This window comes from Xenopus tropicalis, chromosome 4 (assembly GCF_000004195.4).
Source record: "Xenopus tropicalis strain Nigerian chromosome 4, UCB_Xtro_10.0, whole genome shotgun sequence".
NCBI lineage: Eukaryota > Metazoa > Chordata > Amphibia > Anura > Pipidae > Xenopus > Xenopus tropicalis.
In genome coordinates, this window is record NC_030680.2 from 136,783,770 (window position 1) to 136,810,060 (window position 26,291).

Below are 26,291 nucleotides of genomic sequence, written 5' to 3' on the forward strand. Positions count from 1 at the left end.
TCTTCAGTATCAGACTTCCTCTCCTTTAGGGCTTATTCAGGTTTGGGGCAGGAGTCTGCCCAATTTGCTCCTCTCTCCTGCTCCCTCATCCCATAAGGATTCATAAAACTAACCCTCACACCCCACCCCCCCCAAGCTAAAATGGCAGCTGCTATCTTAAACAAACAGAGGGAGCTTTTAGGGTTGTTTACTCAGGTATAGTAATGCTTTCTGCAGAATAAATATATTGTTCTAGGTGGCACTAATGTGGCAAATCTATTAAATGCCAAAATGACTTTCTTTCTCCTTTAAAGCTAGAAAGTGAGACAGGGCTACATCTCTACTATTAAGTTGGGACTGGATCCTGGATCCAATAAACAGGAAGTCGGCAGGGAATATAGATAAAAGAAATATAGATAAGACCCACCAACCCACATCTAAAAATCCTACCCACATGGTACAGTTTTTGGTTTTTTTTTTTGCAGCTGCTGGTACCCGGCCCACTGCACTACTCTACATTAAAGCACATGGTTCTCCATATGCTGTGAGGGCAGTCATTTGACACAAATTTCGATATTGTACCCAAGGCCAATACATTGGGTGTATGAAGCAGCTTTGTTAGAGTTGACACAATTGTAAAATTTGGTTTAGCTGAAGGAATAAGCCAATCAGTGTTGAATTGGGTTTGGGACCTCCCCAGTCTGAGCAACACTAAAGGAGTATGAGACAAAAGTAAAAACAGATGCATCTAAAGCTGGGGCCTATACAAGAAGGGGGGAATCTTTAATTCTAGTAACCAATAGCAACCCAGCAGGTTCAAAATAAACACCAAAATGGTTGCTGTGGGTTACTGGACATCAGCCAAATTATTCTATTACTATACAAGAGAATTTGTATAATTAGATTAATGAGAAGTGATGTCACCTTAATTGACACCACAGTATATACTTTTGCTATGAATGTATCCTTCCTATATTTTTAGTTACAATGACTAAAATGAAACCTTGCAGTGGAATCTGTTTGTTTTTACATCTAAGCCCCCTGCCAAAGGTGCAGTCAGTGTGCTTTGTTTGCCTCAGAAATAATAAAGGACAGCCTGTAATGCAGGGGGAATCAACCCCAAAAGAATATTTTCATATACGCCCACACTGAATCTAAGGAACAGAATGTGGGAGTAAAGCCAATACAAACTGCTTTCTCCCCTCAAGCCCCTCAAGACCAAGTCAGCAGCTTATTGGTCCCTGTATGGGCGAGTACTGGCCAAGGCCGGAGCTAAGGGTAGGCACGAGAGGCACGTGACTAGGGCACAATGGTGGTGGGGAGCTAGGCATGTATCTCATCACCCATCCCTAGTCCAGGCCCTTGTGACAGCACTTGGAATAATGGGGGTGGGTGCAGGTTGCCTGGCTAGCTAGGCCCGAGCACTGATCCTGCCATCCATACCAGGAGCCAGATATCAAGATGAGGACATTGATGCAGTCTCTGTAGGGCTACAGACTGATCAGATTAGCTCAGTTTGGTCTGAGGGGGTCTCAAGGTCTACAGGCATCTTAAAGACAGAACAAAGTACAGTAACATTTAATTTGAAAAACATGTAAGCCAGAGACTCACTGGGCAGATGAGGCACTTTCTATTGCTGAAAGCATATGCAAAGGTGTGCTTTATATCTGCGTTTATAAATGTAATGTTCACGGCAAGAGGCTTAGTGAATATTTCTCTCAGTTATCAAAATTTCTTGTTTTTGCCAAATATAGTTCCATTCCACGGAAAGTGAGGCTGGGCATTAGGTTCTAAATAAAAAACACACTGGTCAGTGGCATGTTAAAAAGACGTGCTTGTCATTCTTAATAAAACAAAGAGCATAAGAACAATGGAGAAATATGGAGATATCTGCAGCAGATACACAAGATTATATTACAATAAATTTACATAGGCTCATATGCCTGCAGTTTAAGGCCTTGATAATTTGGGCCAGGAAAAAAAAAAAAAAAAAGAAATATATTCAGGTTAATGTGAAATAATCCGACTTTTTCTGAAATATTTTTATATATGTAGTTATATAAAACCAGGGGTCGCTTGGCCCTGCAACTGAAAATACAGAATAAATGTCCATATATGTGGTAGGCAATGGCGTGAGCAGCTGCACAGTCCATCCCATTCAACCTAAGATGCCTTCTTTCTTTTCCCAAATAAAATAAAATATTTCTAGACCATGCTAAAAGGATATGGGGTGGGGGGGAAAAAGGTTTAAAATAACAATAACCGTTTCGCTTTCCAGCCATTTAGGAACGCAGATTTTTTTTTGTCTTTAAATGCACATTTGGGCGCTTTTACTTACACTTTATTTTAAACAGGAGAAGCCTAAAAGGGCTCCATAACTACACCAATAAAAAATAAAATAAAAATAACAGAAAAAGTAGGCATCTTCTCATAGTGTAAAAGTCTGTACAGGTTTCTTTATTTCCTCTCTTCCTTTTACATGACTTCTGTGCCCAGAAAGAATGATTTAGTGCATGTTGCTGGCACTCGCAACCACAATGGCTTCCTGGATCTCTCGGATGAGCAGAATTCGGGTTAGCATCTGTTCCATTTGCTCTCTGCTGATTGGCTGTGTAGAATACCAGATTGGACTGTTGGGTGCTACGACTGGTTCTGGCGTCAAATAGAATGTGTCATTTCGTCCTTTTACACTCTGTGGGCTGTTGAGTGGAGGGACAACAACAAGCCATTAATAATCTTATGCATTTAAATTGAACAATTATAGGTTACAGAGATAGAGACAAGAGAAACCATAACCCCTTCCCCTACAGAGGGCAGACATTGCTGAGTGGGAACATACTTAGTGGAAGCCGATATGGTCTATGCCTCCATCGTGCATGCTCCTGGTCAGTGACGACTTTCAGAAGAAACATGATGTGATGCAGCCACAGATGACAGGCACTAAACCCTCTGCAGTTACACAGCCGGTATAGGGGGCCCTGGGACTTGCAGGCACCAATATGGTTGGAGAAAGAGCAGAGGGTGCCCTCTGCAGAGGGCTATTGGTTAGGGTGAAGACACACAGAGCTACTAATAGCAGCTACTTGTAACAGCTACGAAAACAGACAATGCTGATCATTTACTGATAATTGTCTCCATGTGTGTTTTAGCAGAGGCAATTCTCAGTATTGTCTATGGCAGGGGATTTTCTGGTGTTTAGTAGCCTTGACAAGTTACATAGGGTTGAAAAAAGACCAGAATCCATCAAGTTCAACCCATCCAAGTAAACCAAGCACACACAACCTATACTTACCAGTCTATACACTCACATACATAAACTATATATACAACCACTAATACTAACTGTAGATATTAGTATCACAATAGCCTTGGATATTCCGATTGTTCAAGAACTCATCCAGACCCCTCTTAAAGGCATTAACAGAATCTGCCATTACCACATCACTAGGAAGGGCATTCCCCAACCTCACTGCCCTCACCGTGAGGAACCACCTACGCTGCTTCAAATGGAAGCTCCTTTCCTCTAATCTAAAGGGGTGACCTCTGGTGCGTTGATTGTTTTTATGGGAAAAAAGAACATCCCCCATTACATGCCTATAATCCCCTCTAATGTACCTGTACAGAGTAATCCTGTCCCCTCGCAAGCGCCTCTTTTCCAGAGAAAACAACCCCAACCTCGACAGTCTAACCTCATAGCTTAAATCTTCCATCCCCTTTACCAGTTTAGTTGCAGTCTCTGCACTCTCTCCAGCTCATTAATAGCTGCTACTAAATAGCTCTGTGTGCCTTCACCCTTAAACGGGGGGTTCATTTTCTTCTAATCGTACACACTCAGCAATTTCTTCGGGAGAGCAATACTTGAGACAGGAGTGGGTTTTTAAAAAATGATTTCAGCGATGAGGTACCCGCAGGGGCCTCTATTAGACAGCATTAAATGGGGTAAAACCTTTTCTTTCTCTTTAAACATTGTTATCAGTAATCACTGCCAAAGGCTGGAGCAGCCACCAAGTGACTGCACAGGTTTCCCTAGGGTGGCCAGCCCTACAGTTTGGGAAGCACTGTATTATGGGATAGTGGTTAAACCCTGCCCCAGTTCTCCCTTTTTCATCCAGTTAGTAGCAAGCACATCATCATAAACCACTGTGGTCTGCTGAAAAGTTAGGCTGGGTGAACTTCAACCAATTCCCACCAACACATGTAAGACCTTCAGTAGATTCATAACCAGATGAAGGGTACCAAAGTGGACGAAGTGCTTTAGAGAATATGGATGAGGATTACTAGATCACAAAGATGTACATACCATTTGAAGAGGTAGAAGTCATACAATTTAATGGGACATCGTAATGGATTTTCTGGGTTCTCTGTTTGCTCTGCATACATGTCGTCTGTTATTGAGAAACCTGAGGGAAATAATTTTTGCATCAAAATCATATATAGTGCTTGACATTGTTTCCATGATATCTGCCCTTTGCTAAAGCCACACTAACCCCAAGTAACATCACAACACGTTTTATTCAGGATGCATGGATTCGGCAATTCTGAGTGCCTACAAAGAGTGCTTGAATCAGGCAGTTAGGGTCAGTGTCCTCACATGACAGCTGTTTAAAACCTAAAGCCTGGCAGCTTCCCAACAAGGGCTAACACCCAAATCCCTCAATCACTTAGGATCCAGTAATTTGAGAATCCCTGTGCTCACAGCAACAGAAGCCACCAACCTCCAAAGTGTCAAATGTAACCATGGGTCATGTCAAAACAGCCCTAAGTGAACTTTCCTGGTCTGTTCTGCTGATGTAAATCAGGAGTTTTTAGTTATATATAGTGTCCTTTAGGTCTACTGCACAAAGGAGGAGGTAATTTTATGGAAATTGATATGGCCATAAAAAAAAAATGCACTGATGGGTAATTATCAGGCCTTTTGGTCACTTGGTTCTTTGTCATTCTACATTAAACCTCTTAAGCTTATATTATTCAGCATCGAGGCATTAGCCATCTGAAACATAACTAGCTGGTCCTTACTAGGCTTGGACCTTGATACTGGAATAAAACTATAGTTGTCACCTTTTTGCTGCCCTGCTTGATGGATCCCAAGTGCTTTCAGGTACCGGATGCTCGTGCTCTTATCCTTTGGATTGGAAGGATTTTTCTTCGTTTGCCTTAGGACTTTGGAGAAGGCCAATTTAATGTGCTGGTCAACAGTTTTTAACAGAAAATATCTGTTGGTAGAAAGTGTTATTTGTTACAACAGGCCATTTATAACATGACTATGAATTATAACTATTTCCTAATCCTTTTTATATAGTGCAGACACATTTCCACAGCACTTTACAGTGACTATACATCATTTGCATCAGTTCCTGCCCCAGCAGAGCTTACAATCTAAGCTCCCTATCACATTCCCACACACTATGGGCAATTTAGTGAGAAGCCAAATAACCTGCCTGTATGTTTCTGGAGTGTGGGAGGAAACTGGAGTACATGGACAAAACCCACACAGACATGGGGAGAACATAAAAACTCCTTGAAGACAGTGCCCTAAGCTGCCCTAGCTCATACATCAGCTCGACTACTTACTATGTGATGTTTGCGCACTAAAGGGCAAGCAGATACTAAGAATACTCTATGCCAAGTAGCTAATAGGAGAGAGTTGGCCTATTTGCTACCTTTGTTCACTGAGCAAGCAAAAAGGTTATGGCACAGTTAAAGGCCAACATTTTTTTATTTTTTACAAGATTTATTGTTCAACAAATGTGCCTTAAACGTATGGATTCTACTTTGCTCTATGCAGAAGTGTTGTGTATATTTATTGATATAAGTACCGTAATGCTGCCCTTTGGAAATTAAAATATCCGCTAAGTTAAAGTGTCTAAAGTTTCCATTGGCAAAATCTGCTGACTAATAAGTGGTTTATTATTTTCAGATTACTTACTTTGTGTTAAAAAACATAAGTGTTGTAAGTAGTGTGGCAGGAGAGTGGGCGCCCAGCTGCTTACACTCCCAAAGCATTTCCTCGGTCACATGGCTGGGGATCACATATCCTAAAAAGAATTGAACAAATAAGGAAAGATATCTCCATCTCCAGGTATTTCCATCTTATCACACATTTAACCCAGAAACGAACCCACAAAATTGTGGCCATAACGGAGGTACGAGTGACGCACCTGAAGGACAGTGAGAAACAATATTTAGTGATGTTCAGTGTTCTTACCAATAGGAGTGACTCTGGGCTGATAATTTTTCAGAACCTCATGAAGCCACTCTGTAAACTTGATGTAGTAGTTGTCAGAAAATATGTCGTCTACTCTTCCATTCTCACACAGGTACTGTATGCGAAGAGAAAAATAAGTTAATGCCTGTGTACAATGAGGCATTCTACATGATAGGTTACAAAAGCACACACAACAGTACAGTCTAGGAAGCAACTGGGGGGGGGGGGGGGGGGTAGAGCATAGCCAATCAGGTTATGATTTAAAGGTGAAGACTTTAGAATATAGAATACAGAAGATCACAGAGGATCTTCAACCCTCCAAACCATTTTTCGTATGTGAGGCGCTACAAGAACCCTCAGCCAGCAATATGGTGGTTGCTATTTATGGACAACTGCTTGCCAGCACTGTGTTTTTTTTTTATATAAAAGTATTACACTGTATTTTTGTTGTTGCCACATTTTGTCCTATATGATATGTTGTATGTTGATGGACATGCAATGTAAAGATTGACTTTTATCAACTGTACATCTGCACATCAGGGGTTACAGCATGGGAAGACAAAAGTCAATTCACACACTTGTTTGTAGGGAATGGCAAACTGCTGCCATGAATACACCATCTTACCTTCTGTATACACAGAAAAATGTAGTAGAGAACGTCAGCATCATAGGGTTCACCTTCCATGTTGCGAGCCTCTTTAGTCATTAGACACAGCCCATAATTTAACTCTGCAACTGCCGAGGAAATGAGATCTTCCTGAAACCTTAGGAGCTGACGTCCTGAATGCATAAAGAAAAGTAATATTAGTGATCACAGCCATTAGCTTTCTGGGAAGCGACCCTGGCAAATAGGCAGCCTTTTATGTAGCAAATTGTTTCATTATACAACATTCATTAAAAGGCAACTATAGCTAAAATGAAATGTTACATAAGTGATGGCAAAAAAAAAAACAAACTTGAAAATTACTCCTTCACTTTCCTCCTCTCGCAATCTGTCTCTACATGCATCTTTGTGTTATTTTTTAAGACAGTTTGCTCTAGGGGAGCATAATATGATGTATTTGGCCCATCAATTGAATTCAGACTGTGATCCCCATGCAGTAAAGAAATGCAGAAAGGTACAGAAGACGTACTTCCTATGGGTGCTAATCTGTTTTGGGAGTCCTTTTCAAGCTCTGCATTCTTTGTCTGTGCCCAGTTCTTCCATACTTGAAGCCCTTCCTCTGGTTTCAAGGTACTGGGAAGCAGAAGTTCAGGAGAAGGTTGCTGTTGTGGTTCTACTTCGTTAACAGCTTGTGCCTGTAAGAACGAGGAAACACATACTTGAAGTTATACAGTAACCATTAGCATGAAAGCATGTGTCACATGACACATTTCCACTGAAATCATTTTAATTTAATGCAGAACTACAGTCACCAGATACTTCTTCCCCATCACGTGTACATAAATGCTCTAAGCTGCATTACATGTTTATATGGCCAGCAACATCATGGCAATAAGTTCTGTGCTTAACCTTCCCTTTTGGGATGTAGCCTTATCTTGCCTTAGTTGGAACATAGATTATCAAACACTTTAAAGGAAGAGGAAATCCTCAGTCACTGTTGGTGTCAATTTATTACACACCCCAAGTAATGTGAAATTCCGGAGCGCTTATCCCAGGCTAGCACACTTCTTGTTTGAAGTCAGGGCTGGGGAATACTGTATTATTCCCAGGCCTCCCAGGTATACCCTGCACCTTAGTCAGACTTTCAGGCTTGGTGCAGAGCTTTTTGTGAATAGTCTGGTACTGGGCACGTGCCAAGTCTGATGGGGCTCAGTAGAAAAATGCAGAAAACTACCCAGAGGCTATTTAAAAGTAGAGAAAAGAAGCAATGAGTGTCCCTGGGGGTGAATAATAAATTCCCTCAGCAACAGAGGCATTCCATGCCAAAAGAACATTAGCATTTTCCAGTGTTTGTAACGAGTGACTTTGTTCTGTTTCGCTTTGCCCAAAAATTTGAGAAATAGCAAAAATTTGCAAAACGCATTGAAGTTAATAGGCATCTTTTTACGGCAACTTTTTCTAAACTGCATGACTTTCCTGTTTGAGGCCATGGGCAGTTTTTAAACAGGGAAACATTTTGCTCAAGTTCAATGCTGAATTCTAAGCACCCTACCAATTTTTAAAAAACCTAAAAAGAACAAGCATTGCGTTAAAGGAGAAAGAAAGGTAAAAACTGTAAATACAGACATAAGCACTCACAGAAACACTGCACTGACTTCTCTGAAAAAATATTTCTTGTGTCTGTAATTCCTGTGCCAGAGACACTCAGCTCTCTGCTCTCTCCTGCTCCCCCTCCCTCAAGAATGCTAAGAATTCCCTCCCCCCCCTTAGGAATGTGGATCTGAGCCAATCAGCATAGTCTTACTAACTGAGCATGTTCACTTAGTTTGCGTGTCTGTGCAGGAGTGAGGCATTATGGGAACTTTCTTTAAACAGCTCAGTGTTTTTTCTTTCTGTGTGGGTTCTGATCATCTGAACAGGAGAAATATGGGGAGACTTAAGGGCACTATTGAGAGAACTGAAGGTATGCCTGCAGCTTGAGATTAACTCTTTATTAGCCTTTCCTTCTCCTTTAAATATAATTTACAAATAAATCATTAGGGTTGAGGAGACCGCCTCATACGTGTGCAAATAAAGAAAAGGAATTCTGAGAAATAATAAATTGGCCTTATTGTTCCATGCACCCACTAAGCTAGACTCATGCTGTGATTTGATGGTAGGGATATGCACTGAATCCCAAGTGCCCAGCCAAAATGAATTAGAACCCATACAGTGATACGGACACTAAAAAAAAAAAAAATATTAACGTACATGAAAAGTTCCCTACAGGTCCCATTGACCATTTTCACCAATAGGGCTGCTTTTGTAAGTAATTGTTAGTGGAAGTCCCTAAATCTGACTTCTAATGCACCAATATGGCCTCCTCCTCATAGGGCAACATGGGGAGACATACAGGCAATGTAAAAACATCAGGCAAAATTATAAATAGCTTGCAAAGGTAACGTTATGATAGATGATATAAAGCCACACAAAAAGCTCTGGGCAACTGACCACAAACATTTTTTTGTTCACATTAGATGGCAATTCTGTTTATTTTTCTCACATCTTAATCATGCTAATTAGCATAAAGATTCAGGTCAGTTGAGGGTTTAGAATTCATGCAACAATTATGGATACAGTGCATTCACCTATGAGGTGGAAACCAATCAGGATATGAATATGCCATTACACAGAATGGTCACATGGAATGTTCTAGAAAGCACAAGTTCTTTTGGCAGAACCTTTGGGGACAAATCATAAATAAGTTCAATGTAAAAGGTGGCTGTACACAGGGTAAAGCTGCTGCCTGAGGTCAGCCAATGATTGGCCTGCATACAGGGCCTCCCTGATGGCCTGGGCGACTGTTGGCACACATAATATAATGAAAACAGGAAGAAAAAGAAAACTGACATGTACAAGAGAGAACAAGCGTAATGTACTTATACCTATTTTTTATGTTACTGGCCCTTTAACTGTTATAATGAAGACATCATAGATATTGGATATTCTCAATTTTGGAATCAGGCCAAACCCTTCATGAAAGATTTGGGTAAATACCTAACCAAATCCAAATTCTAATTTGCAGTGAAAAATTTTCGACTTCCGTGTATACATGGAGGAAAGATTTGGATAGGAATGTGAATTTATCTGAATCCTGCTGAAAAAGGCGGACTCTAATATTCTCAGGCAATTTTCAATTGAACTTTTTTCCTATTTATACTTGTTATCCTTTCACTAAGCTGAATACATGCCCCTATATATACACATGCCGTGTGTTCAGGAGTCAGCAAACCCAGAAGTTACAGGTTCCTTGCCTTACAGATGTGAGCACATAAAGAACTGGCAAAGGCCTGCTAACAGCGTATTAAAGGGGTGGTTCACCTTTAAATGGACTTTTAGTATGATGTAGAGAGAGTTTTAAGAGAATCTGCATTTTATTATTTTACTTTTTTGGTCAGCAGCCCTCCAGTTAGGAATTTCAGCAGCTATCTGGTCATATTTATCTTAGCAACCAGGCAGTGGTTTAAATGAGACTGGAATATTAATAGGAAAGGGGCTGAATAGGAGGATAAGTAATAAAAAGTAACAATAATAATAATAAAATTGTAAGCTCACAAGGCAATAGATTTTGGCTGCTGGGGTCAGCTAGATTGAAGGAAAATAATTTTGAAAACTATAAAAAAAAATGAAGACCAATGGCAAAGTTGCTAGGAATAGGATATTGTATAACATACTAAAAGTACTGTAAAGGTGAACCACCCCTTTAATATGCTGTTAGCAGGCCTGTACCAGTTCTTTGTGTGCTCACATCTGTAAGGTAAGAAACCTGCAACGCCTGGGTTTGCTAATTCCTGAATACACGGCATGTATATATAGGGGTATGTACTCAGCTTAGTGGAAGGATAACAAGTATAAATAGGAAAAAAGTTCAACTGAAAATTGCCTGAGAATATTAGATTCAGCCTTTTTCAGGAAGATTCGGATTCAGATATATATATTATCAAAAGTGGTAGTACTGTGGCTTTTGTATAGCAGCTTCTGCTTTTAACTTTAGTTCCCATAGTGCCATCGTTAGGGAAAGGAATGATATAATCTCTTGGGTGGTACCAAATGTTAAGTGCTTATAGTCACTGGGGGACCCAAGGCTGAGCACCACACAGCATTCTTTTCCCTGTTCTTGGTTGCTGTGTGTGACCCCGGGCTAGGGGTGCATGCAGAAGAAAAGCCAGTTTTTTGCTCTCTGTGTACCGTGTATGTGCACCCAAGCCAGGCCGTGTAGAGGATGTAGGAATAAAATGATAATGATGGCAGCATAGCGCTCCTACAGTCCTACCCAAAGCTGCTACTGTGTTCAGTGAACAGGAGCACTGGCCTGGAGTCTCAGGTAAGCCTAACATTTTGGTACCTTCCCAGGGATGATACATTTCCTTCTCCTTTAAAATGGGGGAATAACTGGACAATGTCTCAGATTCAGAGACAAAACTTGTCAGCATATACCAAATTTGCCGTTGGCCATTACTCAAACGGACACTGGCTGCAGACTCTTGGCAGAGTTGGAAACCTATTAGCCTGTTAATGTGCCCACCCTGATTATCAATAGCTGACCAAGGCCTTTCAGAAACTGATCAGACAGAGTGATTTAAGAAAAATAAACAGTTTAAACACTGAAAACTAAAAAGCATGCGCCAATAGTGAGTAGAGTTTCCCCATACCTACACTGAGGCGCAAATGCCATACCACCCACCTAATGCGAAAAACGATGGGAGTTTAGCAATTGTGTTAGCAGGTGGGCAACCTAGTGATTGTGCTTAGGGCAATTTACACTAGGGGGAGCTATAGTATTCTTTATACTTATAGTCCAAAAACCTTAATTTTACATGTTCTTGGTTTTTCTGGTCCCCTAGAAAACATTAGAAATCGGGGTTTGACTGTATAAACAGCCCATACTTTATTTAATAAAAATGAAAAATTTTGTGTAAATTTCTTTACATCAGAATATATTCCTCATCTTAAAAAAGTAGTTCTCAATTAACTTAACTTTCTGTATGTAGACAATTTGCACTTTATTTTATATATTTTCCTTATTATTATTTAGCAGCTCCCGAGTTTAGAATTTTAGCAGCTATCTGGTTGCTAGAGTCCAATTAAGAACCAGGCCGTGGTTTGAACGAGAGACTGGAAAGGAATAGGAGGGCCTAAATAGAAATATAAACAATAAAAGTGAGAATAAAATTGTAGCCTTAGAGAGCAGCTGATTTTCAGCTCTCGTGATCAGTGACCCCCATTTAAAAAGGTAGGAAGAGGTATAACAGAAAAATTGAAGACCAACTAAAAAGTTGCTAAGAATATGCTGTTACATCTCTGGCTAATATCTGCTTTCCTGAACTGCCGTACCCCTGGCCGTTTGGATAACAATGAATCTGTAGCCATAAGGTACCGGTACTCTTGGTGGGCTGGTGTGCTCATAATATGGAAGTGAGGATCACTGTGCAACCAGGGTTGCCTATTTGGCCATTATCTCAGGAATGAATGAACAGCTCCAGAAATTTCATCAAGTGAAGAAATGACTAAACTGGACTAGTGGGTCATGTATGTGGCAAGTCAAAGGCCTAGTGCGTGCTAGAAATTCAAATTCATTCTGGCAGTAATACAACAGAACACAGCTCTATCCAGATAGTGTGTATGCAGTCTCCATGCTTCTCCACATATACATATGGGATGTAATTGTCAATCTTTTAATTAAAAGGGGGTTTATAGATCAGACTGATATACTACAGTCATCTAACATAAATCTCTAAGCTCCACTCTGGTGTATAGGTGTATGCAGCTATGGAGGTATTACTTAAATGCCTGTAGATAAACTGAGGCTTTTTTATCACAGGGAAAATTGAAATCCACCAGTCTTTCTAACTGTGGATATCTGAAAAATTTAAAAATATATGCCACGAATCCCATGGGTTAATTCACCTTAAGCTGGCCATACACGCACCAATAATATCGTACGAAACCTCGTTTCGTACGGTATTCGGTGCGTGTATGGCAAGTCGACCGATATCGCAGGAAGCTGCTGATATCGGTCGACTCGCCGATCGGGCGGGTTAAAAGATTTTGATCGGGCGCCATAGAAGGCGCCTGAGCAAAATCTACCTTCAGGGCTGAATCGGCAGAACGAGGTAGAAATCCTATTGTTTCTACCTCCTTATCTGCCGTCTCAGCCCTGAACGGTTAGTGGCGGATTGAACGATCTTTCGTGTGACCATCGCAAATCGCCACGTGTGTGGCCACCTTTAGATGTTACTTGGCCAGACAGACATTTTTATTCTAGGTTTTATATACCCCTCCTCATATCTCTGCCAGAACATTTCAGCTGATCAGTAAAACAAATGGAGTAACGTACAACAGTAATATATAAAAGAAGCAAGTTTGTCCAGATCTAGTAACCCATAGCAACAAAGCAGATGCTTACTTTCAAACAGGTACCTGCTGATTGATGCTTTTGATGACAAGAACCAAAGCAAACAATGCACCTTTTATAACATTTTAGTACTGTGCAGTATACACATTATATACCCATAGAATTTTAAGACGTAATATGAAACTCTCATCTGTCAGAACCTTAACCACATATAGGCAGTTTAAGTGGGTACCACACCAATGCAGCCCTATCTGATGTATCCCAAAAGTTGACACAAGTATAATCCCTACTCTTGGCAGGGAGAATGTGCTGTACACATCAGTACACTATGTTACCTGCAGCTGATGTTGTTGCTGCTGTTGATGCTGCTGAACTTGCTCATGTAGCGTTGCTTGCTGTTGAGGGTCCCAAATATGTACAGTCTGTGCTGTATTCTGGTATGCCCCTGCCACAGCCTGGACAGCCACTGGAATGTGGATATTCCCATTCATGAACTGAGCTGGAAACAGAGAATTTGCAAGAGTCTGCACCACTTCCTCGTGTGTATTTTTGACCATTTTGTCCTTCTCCTCTTCTAATTTAACAGCCGCCACAGTGGGGGAACCTGTAACGTGGACAGCATTGTAGGCCTCTGGAGGGATGGCTATGTGGGTTATGTTCTGCTGCGGTAGGTCACTGCGGGCATTAGCAGAGTAGACCGGGATGGTCCACGTCTCTCCTGTTGGGCTTGTAATGGTCCCAGTGGCCCCATAGAGATGGGCACTGTCTACTGTTAGTAAGTCTGGCCTCAGAGACACATAACTCTGTTGCTGCCCTTGTGGAATTGCCAAAACAGCTGCAACAGGCTGTCCTGAGATTGCATATGACAAAGTGATTGGCATATCCACTTTGCGCTTCTTTACTGGCTGAAGGACACTCGAAGAGCTGGATCGGCGCTCCACTTCCCGTGGGGAGCCTTGCTGAGTGGGTGGAGGGGAAAGAGCACTGGCTGTTTGCTGTATCTGGATACCGCTGCCCACAGACTGTCCTGCCACTAGCTGTGCTTGGATCTGCTGATGCTGTATATGATCGTCCTGCATATCAGAGGGCTGAATTTGCTGGCCAGCCTGAACATGCTGGACCTGAATCTGGGCCACTTGCATCTGGGAAGGGGTCTGGCTCTGCAGGGACTGATTCTGTATTGTTTGCGCTGTTTGTGACTGTCCTGAACCCTGGATTTGTACTTGCACTTGAATTGGCTGCTCATTTGATGGATGAACATTAAGTTGTGGCGAGAGCTGTTGACCCGTTACCTGCTGCGGTGACTGCTGTACCTGCACCTGTGTAACGAGAGAGATAACAATTAGCAAAATGTGGGTAACAATTAGCAAAATTGCCAAAAAAAGAAATCAAATACATGTATGAAAACCAAGAAATACTGGATATTATAATCTACCAGCTGGGTTTTACTTTTCCTCAACATCCTACCTACTGCTTTATTTATAGGGTGCTTCTGTGAAAAGTGTTCCTAAAGTCAGTAGCAAGTCAAAGTTGCAAGATGTGGGTTGCTGGGCTTAGAACTGTCCATATTTTTTACAACTCAAAAAACATGGACACAATGTCCCATCACTTAAAGGAGTAGTTCACCTTTAAGTTAACGTTTAGTCTGGCAAATTCTAAGCAACTTTTCAATTGGTCTTCATTTTTTAATTTTTTGTAATTTCCGAATTATTTGTCTTCCTCTTCCGACTCTTTCCAGCTTCTAAATGAGTCACTGGCCCAGGCAGCCAAAAAGGCTATTGCTTTTTGAGGTTACAATTTTATTGTTACTTTTTGTTCTTTATCATTCTACTCAGACCCTCTCCTATTCATATTCCAGTTTCTCATTCAAACCTCTGCCTGGTTGCTAGGGTATTTTGGACCCTAGCAACCACATAGCTGCTAAAATTCCAGTCAGGACAGTTGATGAATATAAAGCTAAATAATTCAAATACCACAAATAATAAAAATGAAGACCACTTGCAAATTGTTTCAGAATAGTGCTCTCTACATCATACTAAAAGTTAATTCAAAAGGCAAACAACCCCTTTAACATAAACATTTATGTTGTGTTGGCACTGTTTTTTACACTAGATCCTTACTTCCATTATAGCAGATCCTGACTGGCATTACAGCCATCTAAAAGTGAAATGATACCCTATTTAAATCGTAATAACAAGTAGGAAACCCACAAGTGGGTGTTAATGTGGCGTATGGATGTAGTTTATCATGTATTTACATGGAATGTTCCTTGCATATTTGGAGCCACTGTTCGGAAAGTCACGATGAGCAGGAAGGGTCACACTGCTTGAGTCATTTTTCCATTAGCACCAGAATCCTAAACACCCCAGTGCTATTCTGTAAAAGAATGTTTCCTAATGCACAATGTATGCGCTGTGTGTCTGCAATTATACACAAACATGAGCTAGACTAATGCTCAAACCACACGAGATGTTTATTCGTAGTCCCTCTAAGCACAGAACAATGTTGGGGTACAATTCTAAAACTCTCTTCAACTGAATGGGAACATTTTAATTGAGAATAAGTGTCAGCCACTCATGCCTCGTACCTACACATGCAAATATGGAGAAGGAATGTTCTCCTACCACCATATTTACAGTCTATTGAATGCACAATACATAATAGCAATATGCAGAAAAAACACAAGCTTATAGTAAATAAATAAAACAGTTAGAGCCAAATTTTTCTCAAGTTGGCAATACACTGTCCAACCTCTGGGTTTGGGCCTACAGGGCAAACACATAATGTGCAATGTCACCATACACAGGAACACCCAAATGATCAAATCTAACAGGCAGCTGCAGTCCATCCACAAATGCACTGTGCAACATGTACCATGAAGGTACATCAGCAGAAATCTCCAGCCTTGACTACCCAACATCTGATAGAATAGTAGGATGGGCTGTACAAACTGCCCCCCTGATGTGTTATACATTGCCAGACAGTATGGTTGAAACTGGCTGAAGTGCCCAACCAAATTTGAGCGTGTATGGCCAGCAATAATATAGATTACCCAGTACAAGAAGTGGGATAAAAATAACAGGTAGATTGCACAAATTCTGTAGAGGCCCCATCAAATAATCAGAAGCTTATTGGTACACCTCTGTTGTAAGAGATGGTCCAAGTCAGAGAATGATGAAGACACAGGAAGGTTTAGTCTACCTAAAAAACAACTATATAAATATATTAGAACATGCCAATATTTATATAATATATAGGCCCATTACTAAAGCTGAAGATGCTGTTAGTTACATTTAGCCCTATTCTATGGGACAATCTATATTCAAGGCTTTTTCAGATTACATGACATCATATCATCGTTATTTTTGGTCATGAACATGAGGTTTACTATATCATTGGCCCACTGCTTTATGAAACCTGTTATATTACATAGTCCATCTTTACCCTTTAAACCAAGGATAACAAACTGACAGCCATCTAAATGTTCTAAACTACTACTCCCAGCATCCTCACAGCTGTAAATCAGCATAAAACAAAAAAGTTTGTGAACCCTTTTCTATATTTTTATAAGAATAAGACTTAAAACATCACTTAATTTTCAAGTCCTAGAAGAAAACCTAGCGAAACAATTATTATATTTGATTGAGTATTTATTGAAAAAAAAAAAAAAAAAAGATCCAATAAGATTTGTGTGTGTGGCAAAAGTAAGTGATTAATGCTCTCAGTATAAGGTGTGACCCGCTTGTACAGCAATAACTGTAACTAAACATTTGCAGTAACTGTTGATCAGTTGATCAGTCCTCCACATCGGTGGAATTTCAGCCCATTCCTCCTTCCAGAACAGAATCAGCTCTTGGATGTTGGTGGGTTTCCTTACATGAACCACTCACTTTGGGTTATTCCACAACATTTTGATTGGATTAAAGTCAGGACTTTGCCTTGGCCATTTCAGAACATTCATTTATTCTTCTTTAACCATTCTTTGGTGTGTTTCGGATTATTATCTTGCTGCATAGCCCACTGTCTCATAAGATTCAGTTCACAGACAGATGTGTTGATATTTTCCTTTACAATTCCCTGGTAAAATTAAGAATTTATTGTTCCATCAATCATGGCAGGCCGTCCAGGCCCAGGTGCAGCAAAATAGGCCCAAACCAGAACACTACCACCGCCATGTTTCACAGATGGATAAGGTTCTTTTGCTGAAATGCAGTGTTTTTATTTCTCCAAATGCAACACTCTTCATTTAAGCCATAAAGTTCTATTTCGACTTTTTCTGTCCACAAAACATTCTCCCAGTATCCTTCTGTTTGTCTACATGACCTTCAGCAAACTGTACAGGGTCAGCAATATTTTTGGGGGAGCGCAGTGCCTTTCTCCTTGCTACCCTGCAATACACACTATTGCTGTTTAGTGTTCTCCTGATGGTGGGACTTATGGACATCAATTTGAGACAGGCCTTCGGCTGCTTAGAAATTACTGGGTTCCTTTGTAACCTCTCGGACTATTAGATGCCTTGCAGTTGGAGTTATCTTTGATGCTCGACCACTCCTGGGTAGGGCAACAACGGTCTTGAATTTCCTCCATTTGTACACAAATTTTGTCTGACTGTTGATTGTTGGAATCCAAACTCTTTAGAGAGAGTCTTGTAACCTTCTCCAGCTTTATGGGCATCAACAACTCTTTTTGACACCTTTTTCAGACACCTCCTTTGTTTGAGCCATGATACATATCCACAAATGTAATGTATGTGTGATCAGGCTCTGCTGGAACCTCGTTCTTTAAATAAAACAGGGTCTCTCCCTTCCACCCGATTGTAATTGCACTGACTTTGATTTCACCTACAAATAATATGATAATGCTTAGGGGATGCACTGAATCCAGGATTCGGTTCAGGATTTGGGCAAGATTCAGCCTTTTTCAGCAGGATTCAGATCAGACCGAATCCACATCCTTAAAATCACCTTTTGTCACACTGCGCAGTTCTCTTAAAGCCCTCTGTGGCGTGCTGGTGTATTTGCAAATGGCAATTAGGATTTGGATTTGGCTCGGTATTTGGCCGAATCTTTCACAAAGGTTTCATGGTTTGGCTGGATTCCGAAATAGCGGATTCGGTGCACCCCTAATAATCCTAAGGATTCACTGACTTTTGCCATATGCAGATATGTTTTAGGATCATTTTTTTTTTCAATAAATACATGAACAAATAATCATTTTTGTTGCATTTGTTTAACTAGTTTTTCTTCATCTACTTTCAGAACTTGTTTGAAAATCAGATGTTTCATATAAAAATATAAGTGTTCACAAATTTTCGAGAACCAATGTATATATTACAGTAGAACCCTGATTTTACATCCAAGGATTTTAAGTTTTCCTGGAAGAGATGCAGTTTTTTTTTGCAGTTCCACACAGATAATTTGCATTTTTTTTCTTTCCCAGAATTTAACATTGTTTTAGCACAAAGCCCAAGCACCGGGGTTCTACTTTATAGTGATTATATACAACAATAACTGCACATTCAGATTCTTTCAAAAACATGTGCCACAAGAACAAGTCAGGGAAGCAAACATACCAGCGCATAACATATTCTTTCTATACACATGCACACACGACTGCAGGTTACTGGTTTATTGCCTGCTGCTACAGCATCAGATATATGGTTAATGAAAACTGACACTGTATGGTCTATAGAATTTCAAGTACAGTCTATTAAATAACTGCTCCAGATATTTTTTTTTTCCTGCATCTGTTTTACATTTGTATTGGCAGTTATTCTAGGTACTTTGTATCTTTAGTGTCTGTAGTCTGGCCCATGGGAAACTAACCAACATGTCTTCTGAAATACCAGAATCCTGGGACCCCTCGGGGGAGAGGTTCATTCGATTCAGCTGTGGGGCAGGGTGGAGAAGATTCCAAGGCCTGGTGAGTGCTTCATGAATCTGAAATTAACAATGGAAACTAAGCCACCAACATCTTTGCAATAAATTAAAATATAAAATTGAAAGCCTTCAGGCAATCTATCAATTCTGATACAGAGTTTAAAGGTGATGGCAAGGATTCCTTATAATGTATAGACATGGGTCAAGGAACGCAATGGGGCTCGTTATGCACATAGCCAGGTATTTTTTCCTAAACATATAATTCAATTAATAAAAAAAGTAAAACTTGATTAAATGTGCTCTGCCAGCAAAATAAAGAACCATACAAACGCTACAAACACGGAAACATGTTAATGAAGCACATGTAAAATGCTACTATTATTTAAAAAGTGTTGTTTTGTGGCTTTCTTTAATTCCAGTGAGAGAAGACAGGCTATTTAGGTTGTTTTTCTTTTTAAGACAACTGAATATAAACCATTAAATCCCATTGGGTGCAGCTGATCTGATAAACATCATATAATCCTAGATAGGTTTTGTTTAATTGTTAGTAGAAGGGAACAAGAGTTTTTTTGTGGGGGGGGGGGGATTCAACATCTGCGCGTGTTTACTAGGTATGGTCTGAATTAAAAGGAAACCAGCGCCTAATTATGAAAAGGATGAACCCATCAACAGAGAATAAAAATCAACATTTTCAGAATTGCAGTTGAGCCACTGTTTGTTTTTTTCCTACGACTTTTAGAAACAAAGGGCTAATTTGCAAAAGTACAGTAACAGCTTTGATAATTTTAGAATACCGTAGATGGACTATGGACAGATTTTGCTTGGTTACTGTACTAGTTTCACCTGTCAGCCAAGCCCAATCTGCAACTGCCCAGTTTTTTTTGCTTCGACTCTGGGTCTTGGATTTTGCAGCTCCCAAACTTCTAAAGATACACAGGCTGTACATTTCTGATGTAGGTGGCTTAATTCGCTTTCTAGGGTTACTTAGGCCAAAAAAGAAAATGTAAATAGTTTTCAATCACCTGCACCTGTTGTGCTTGAACTTGTATCTGCTGTTCCTGCTGCACTTGCTGTTGCTGCACACTTGTAACAGGACAAGCCAGTTCAAGTAAGGATCCTGCCACCTCTGTGCTGTCTGTATAGATGCAATTAGCCCCTTGTTGATAGACCATGGTGGTGGTGGGTGGTGGCTGCTGAAATTCCTGTAAGGCTTCAGGTCCCTTTGAGGCCAGTGACTCCAGGAACTCCTTCATCCTGTGCTGTGGAACTGTACGGGCCTTCATGCGGACATATTCTTCAAACGAAATGGTGTTCTCCAAAGAATTATTCATAGCGTACACAACTGAGTCAAATCCTGGACAATGTATAGAAGAAACAAACGCGGTTAGAATTTCTTTCTCTGGAAATGCAACGCAAAAGATATGAGCCCTATAATGACAATATGTAGCATCTCAATATAGCAAAATGACCTTAACAGCTAAGCAAAAGTATCATAGCAGTAGTTATTATGTTTGTCTTACTGTGTGTGTTCTACCACATAGCACTGCATGTGTTACTTGGCTCTATTTATCCCTATGGTTCTTTAATTAAAAGGGATAAAGGTCAAGGCTGAAAGCAGAAAAAAAAATATTTTTTTTCCCCTGAAACCAGCACTAGATACTTTCACCTTGTTGTTACAAACCTATAGGGTGGGACAATACCCATTAACACAAACAGTGGAAAGCAAACTAATAAAAACAGTAATGGGTTACTGCCCTAATACATATAATACTCCTATTTATCCCACAGAATGTTCGGTCTGTTTGCCTAACATATCGGCTCCCGTCCAAGCTCTCAAGCAGGTGGTAAGGATATCCTTGCCTGAGTACATATGGCTTAATCAGTGGATGACATTCGGCAGACACAATGTTTACAGATTAAAACAACTTATGGACAAAGAGCTGCAAACACTTTATATATTCCTTATTTATTGGATGTATACTTTATCATTAATTGGCCAGTTACCTTAAATACATCATGAAGATGAAAGGCTAATGCAACTACAATTAAGGAAACCATGGGGGTGACCTGGAAGCGGTCTGTGGCCTCCTGATGAACCCAGGGCTCAGGATCCCCCCACCAATCTCTCTATCAGGGGATTCCCTTTCTACAGAACTGCATGCACAGGAAAGCGGAGACATTGCGCAGTCGAGCGGAAACAGACAGATCAACACAGTTCTGCAGCTGTTGCTAGAATACCATTAATAGCTAACCCAATGGCATGTTATTACTAATACCAAGTATTTAAAAAATGCCTAAATATTGTGCAGCTGTTGGGCATCCTAACCATCCTATCGTGGCGCCTCAGCATCCAAGCACAGTTAGCCACAATAGGATGGTTAGGATGCCCAAGTCGAGGACTACGCATACATCATACAGGATGTATTTTTCATGTACAAAATATACACATATCTCGGGCAGAACCATGGAACATTGTCTATGTAACAATAAAGATAATACCAGCGCTGCGCTATATAAAACCTATTTGGTTGCCTAAGCGTGTTTTCCTAAATCTGCTACCGACAGCTGAGCTCGGGATTGCTGGGAGTTGTAGCTCAGCTGGGAGACCACACGCGCCATTGGGCAATTCTTTCTATGGCACCTTACCCTTCTTACTCACAGCCCATTGGCCTAGAATCAGTGGTTCCCAGCTGTTAGGGCCCGTGTTCCCCTGCTGTAAGTTCAGCTATTTCTATGTCTATGGTGGAAGCCTGTGAGTGATGGCATTAATATCATTATAGATTTAGTATATTCTGTGTGCAACCCAGAAACCCATACTTGAACATACTATCTCCTCATCGGCAGATGCCTTCGTGCTTAAAGGGGACCTGTCACCTTAAGAATGAATTCCAAATCCTTTATTTTTATTTTTAATGCTTTATTTTAATAGAATTATTACAATTCGTAATATGCAAAAGATCATGGTTGTGGTTCTCATAAAACTACTGATGTAAGTGCATGCATTAACTAAATTGCGCAAATTGTACTGTAATGGTCACAATACATTATCAACATCTAACAAGATAAATACATTACCAAAGGCTAAGGGTGAAGACACACAGAGCTACTAGTAGCAGCTACTTGTTGTGGCTACAGAAACAGACAATGCTGATCACTTACTGATAATTGTCTCTGTGTGTGTTTTAGCAGAAGCAATTCTCAGTATTGTCTATGGCAGGGGATTTTCTAGCTGCTACAAAGTAGCTCCGTGTGACTTGCCCCTGAGTGAGAGTTGAGGCGAATGTGCGCCTGTGAGCGTTCCCCTGGGCATGGAGCCGCGCACACACAAACTAGAGAGACCCCTCAGTAAGGGTCATTATGTTTATTTCTGTGCCTCAGATGCCAAAATGAATGGCAGTGAGCCGCCACAGTGCTGTCACCCCCTTGTCTCCCTTATGCGCGCCCCCGCCGCTGTATATTCCTTTCTTGCCTGTGGCCCCGCCCTCCCAGTCGCTCCCGCCGCACGGTCACGTGAGCGCGCCCCGGAGCCGCAAACAACGAGGCGCGCACCCCCCTTGCGAATAGCCGTGCCCCTCCCGCTCCCGTGTGCGCGCCGGCAGCTCCCGCGCTTTTCCCTCCACCTCCCCCCATCCCTGTCAAGAGTGCGAGAGCGCGCTTGGGGGGTCCCGCGCGTGCACGAGTCGAGCCTCCACAAACCCGGCCGGGATTAGCGCGCACCCCTATGACACGGGTTGTTTATTGCTAGAAGGGGCTGCTGTTCTCTCTCACGGCCCGTCCTAGCAGTTACCGGGGTGCCGCTGAGTAATCAGGCCCCCATGGTCCCTCCCGGATCACTCACCCCAGCTGCTCCGCCCGCTCCTTGTCAGGAGGGAGCTTCACTCCGGCACCGCTTGGCCCTCTCCTCCTCCTCCGGTGCCGCTGCCACACACTTGGCTCCCCGGGCTCTGCTCAGTCCTCCCGCTCCCTCTTCGGGTGATTATTATTCCTTTTTTTCCGATAGATTATTTTCGCCTCACAGCTCCCTGGGCGCCATCTTACATTCAGTGTCCGTCAGCCAATCGCAATGGCCGGCGAGTCTCTCGCGAGATCTCCTGTACGAAACACCGCGATATTTGGGGCGGCCCTAGGGTTCACTTAAAGGGGACACGCAGCGCTGAGGGGATCTCGGCTCACTAAGGCAGTGATGGCTTGGGGTCTGGGTCTCATTAGGTCTCATTACAGAAGCAGCAGCAATGCAGTCTGTGTGTGGCGCGGAAATTAATAGGGAAAATAGTATTGTATTCCCAAATAAGCTTTACTCATTGCACTTAGCAAATGTCTAATAAAGTCAATCAGTGTTTACCCCAAATCTTTTTATTCTCTTTACTGGGCCCTAATGTAGGGGGGCACTCAACTTCAATCTGGGGACCAGCGATTTCACCTTTTGCCTGCTATTGGGGCTGGCTGCTTTGCTAACCCAGACATGCTGAATATACTTTGGCACATTTCATATGGGCTATATTTATCATGCTGTGTAAAGAGTGAAGCATTACCGGTGGTGTTGCCCAGGGCAACCAATCAGCAATTAGATTTCAACAGTTAGAAAATGAAAGCAAAGCATCTGATTGGCTGCTATAAACCGGTGATGTTTTACTCCACTTTTTACCCAGCATGATAAATATACTGTTGGGCAGTGGACTCCACATCTTTGGCAAAGGGTTAAACCTCGATATAAAAAATATACCCTGTTTCCCCAAAAATAGGACATCCTCTGAAAGTAAGGCACCCCCCCCCCGATTTTTCACCCCCTCGGAAAATAAGGCACCCCCCGAAAATAAGACACCCACCTAGGGCTGGGCGATAAATATCGCCCAAACGATGGAATAAATGTGTACTGTATTCTTCTTCATGGAAAAATAAGACATCCCCTGAAAATAAGACCTAGTGCATATTTTGGAGCTTAAAAAATATAAGACAGTGTCTTATTTTCGGGGAAACACGGTATATATAACATAAAACATGTTTTATTCTTTGCTGCAGCAGCTGTGCATTTGTCATTAAAGGGATATGGTCCCCAGTAGGTACATGGTAGGATAAGGTGGGCACAGCATATACCATACACTGTAGGGTTGGCACTTGGCCAGGAAAGATGATGCTTTATGCTGCTGGTATTAATAGGAATTATAGGAAGGCTGGTATTGTATTTTTACAATAACAAAATGTGGAAACCCTGTCCGCTTGGGAGTGCCAAATCCCTCCGACAGCCTTTGGATGCAGGGAGTTGTAGTTCAGAAGTTACTATTAACTGAATCTCTTTCTCCACTGCCACCATCACCCCACATGGTTTCTATTAATATTGTATTTACAGTGCGACAAAATGTTATTGTAATGACTACAATACGGCAGGTCTCTCGCTACCTCCCTGTTCATTTATTGCAGGTCATCCTTGTACAATTCATGCCATATGTCTCTATAGGTTGAACACAGTAGATTTATTGTTGCAGTGGAGATGTGGAATTGTGTGCACAACAGAGACCCTTTTCGCACACCCTGGCTCTCCAAAGTAATAAACGCCCAGTGCACACTGCTGGAGGGATCGGCACCCTCCCAAAACCAACTTGGAAAAAAAGCAAATGGCACACAGAGCTATGAACTAGGGAACAAGCCCTTCAAAGTTTTATTGCGGAGGTGCACCTCCGCAATAAAACTTTGAAGGGCTTGTTCCCTAGTTCATAGCTCTGTGTGCCATTTGCTTCTTTTCCGATGTGGAATTGTGTGCCAGGAAGGTATTCTCACTGCCCATGATTTGTAAATAACAGGTCAGCACTGGCGTACGTGTGAGACCCATATTATACATGGCAATTCAGCTACAGTAACTGGGGGCTATATGTTTATACATCACGCAGCACAGTATTGGTTTGCTTGTTGTATTTATGGGATGCATTCTTCATTTTACAACAAATGCTGATACAATTCACAATTTTATCTGCCCGTGGTAGTTAGAAGCCTGACCTAGCATTGGGAACACTTAATACATTGCAACTTCTGGAATCCCCGAGTTCAGCTGATGGACAGACAAACAGATGGCGGAAAGTTATTATTTACAGGCAAAAGGCAACAATAGACACATTACGGACCCCAGCAGGGGATATTTCACCTAGTAACCTGCAGAGCTCACAGTCATATTTCATATGGCCCAGAGAGACTTAATAAGTTGATGCAGTTTTAGAGGAGAATCAACACTAAGGTTTGACTCCAAATTGGTAATATGGAACCTATACAGGCCTGGATTGGGATTCAAAATAGAGCCAGGCATTTCAAGTACACAGAGGCCCAAACAGCAGCCCCTCTGCCAGAATCCACAGATTGCCCCTCTGGACCTGCCATGGGGGCAAAAATGCCTCTGTCAATCACTCCTGATTGTAGTTAATGCCATTTTATCTAACTTAAGGGGCAGCAAGGGGGAATCGGTTTATAAAAGCCCTGCAGGACCCTAGTTCCTTTGTGCCGCGCCACAGAATAGGTTGGTGCTTTATAAATAGGTTTAATAATAACAGAACCCACAACATCCCTTCCATTCAGTATAAGGGCAGTGCAGGGAGTTGTTAGCTTGCTCTGGGGCAAGCAGACAGAAGCAGTATTAACCACAATTATCCCCCAACAGTAAAAGGACCTGGCAAGGTGCCCCCCAGCTGCCCCGGATCCCAGGCTCCCTGAAGGGACAGGGCAGCTTTAACATATCCATGTGCTCCTCTGACTACCTCCCACTCTACACAGCAACACTTCTCCTTAAGGTGGCACCGAGGCATTGGCAGCACTCTGCATTCAGGAGGCAGGCTTCCCACCTTAAGCAGGAAGGGGGCTAGGACGATTTGCGAGTGAATGAATGTGTGAGCCACATAAGGAGGTTTGCACCCCCGGACACAGAGGGAAGGAGCCAGCGCTGAGAGGCAACAAGCAGTAACTCTCCCGTTCCACCTTAAACCAAGACTAGAGCGCCCGGTAAGTGGCAGATTAGCAGCGTGTTTGTATACAAGGAGAAATGTGCTCCACCTTAAAGCTACAGTGTCGCCTTTTCCCCGTCATTACTCAGACCTGAAGGCAGCAAGGTGCCTGGGCCGGGAGAAGCTTGCATGGCTGTGGGTGTGGGAAGGGTTAATGGGGAAGGATTTAGCGTGTCCGGGCTGCTCATACCTGTGTCACTGGCAGCAATAGGAGCAGTACTTGTCCCTCTGTCTGCAAAGCTGTTGC

At 41.8% G+C, this 26,291-nt stretch overlaps 1 protein-coding gene across 4 annotated transcripts; it reads right to left on the reverse strand.

Moving 5' to 3' along the window:
• Positions 1-1,639: 1,639 nt before the first annotated feature.
• Positions 1,640-23,550, reverse strand: qrich1 (glutamine-rich 1). Of its 4 annotated transcripts, none has more exons than XM_012960927.3 (11): positions 22,900-23,550; positions 20,090-20,415; positions 19,008-19,121; positions 13,518-14,501; positions 7,318-7,483; positions 6,810-6,964; positions 6,185-6,299; positions 5,906-6,014; positions 5,038-5,192; positions 4,280-4,379; positions 1,640-2,678 (listed from the first exon to the last, which is right to left on the reverse strand). In XM_012960927.3, the coding sequence occupies exons 2-11, from the start codon at positions 20,390-20,392 to the stop codon at positions 2,486-2,488; spliced, it is 2,394 nt and encodes a 797-aa protein (XP_012816381.1). In that variant the 5' UTR covers positions 20,393-20,415; positions 22,900-23,550; the 3' UTR covers positions 1,640-2,485.
• Positions 23,551-26,291: the final 2,741 nt, after the last annotated feature.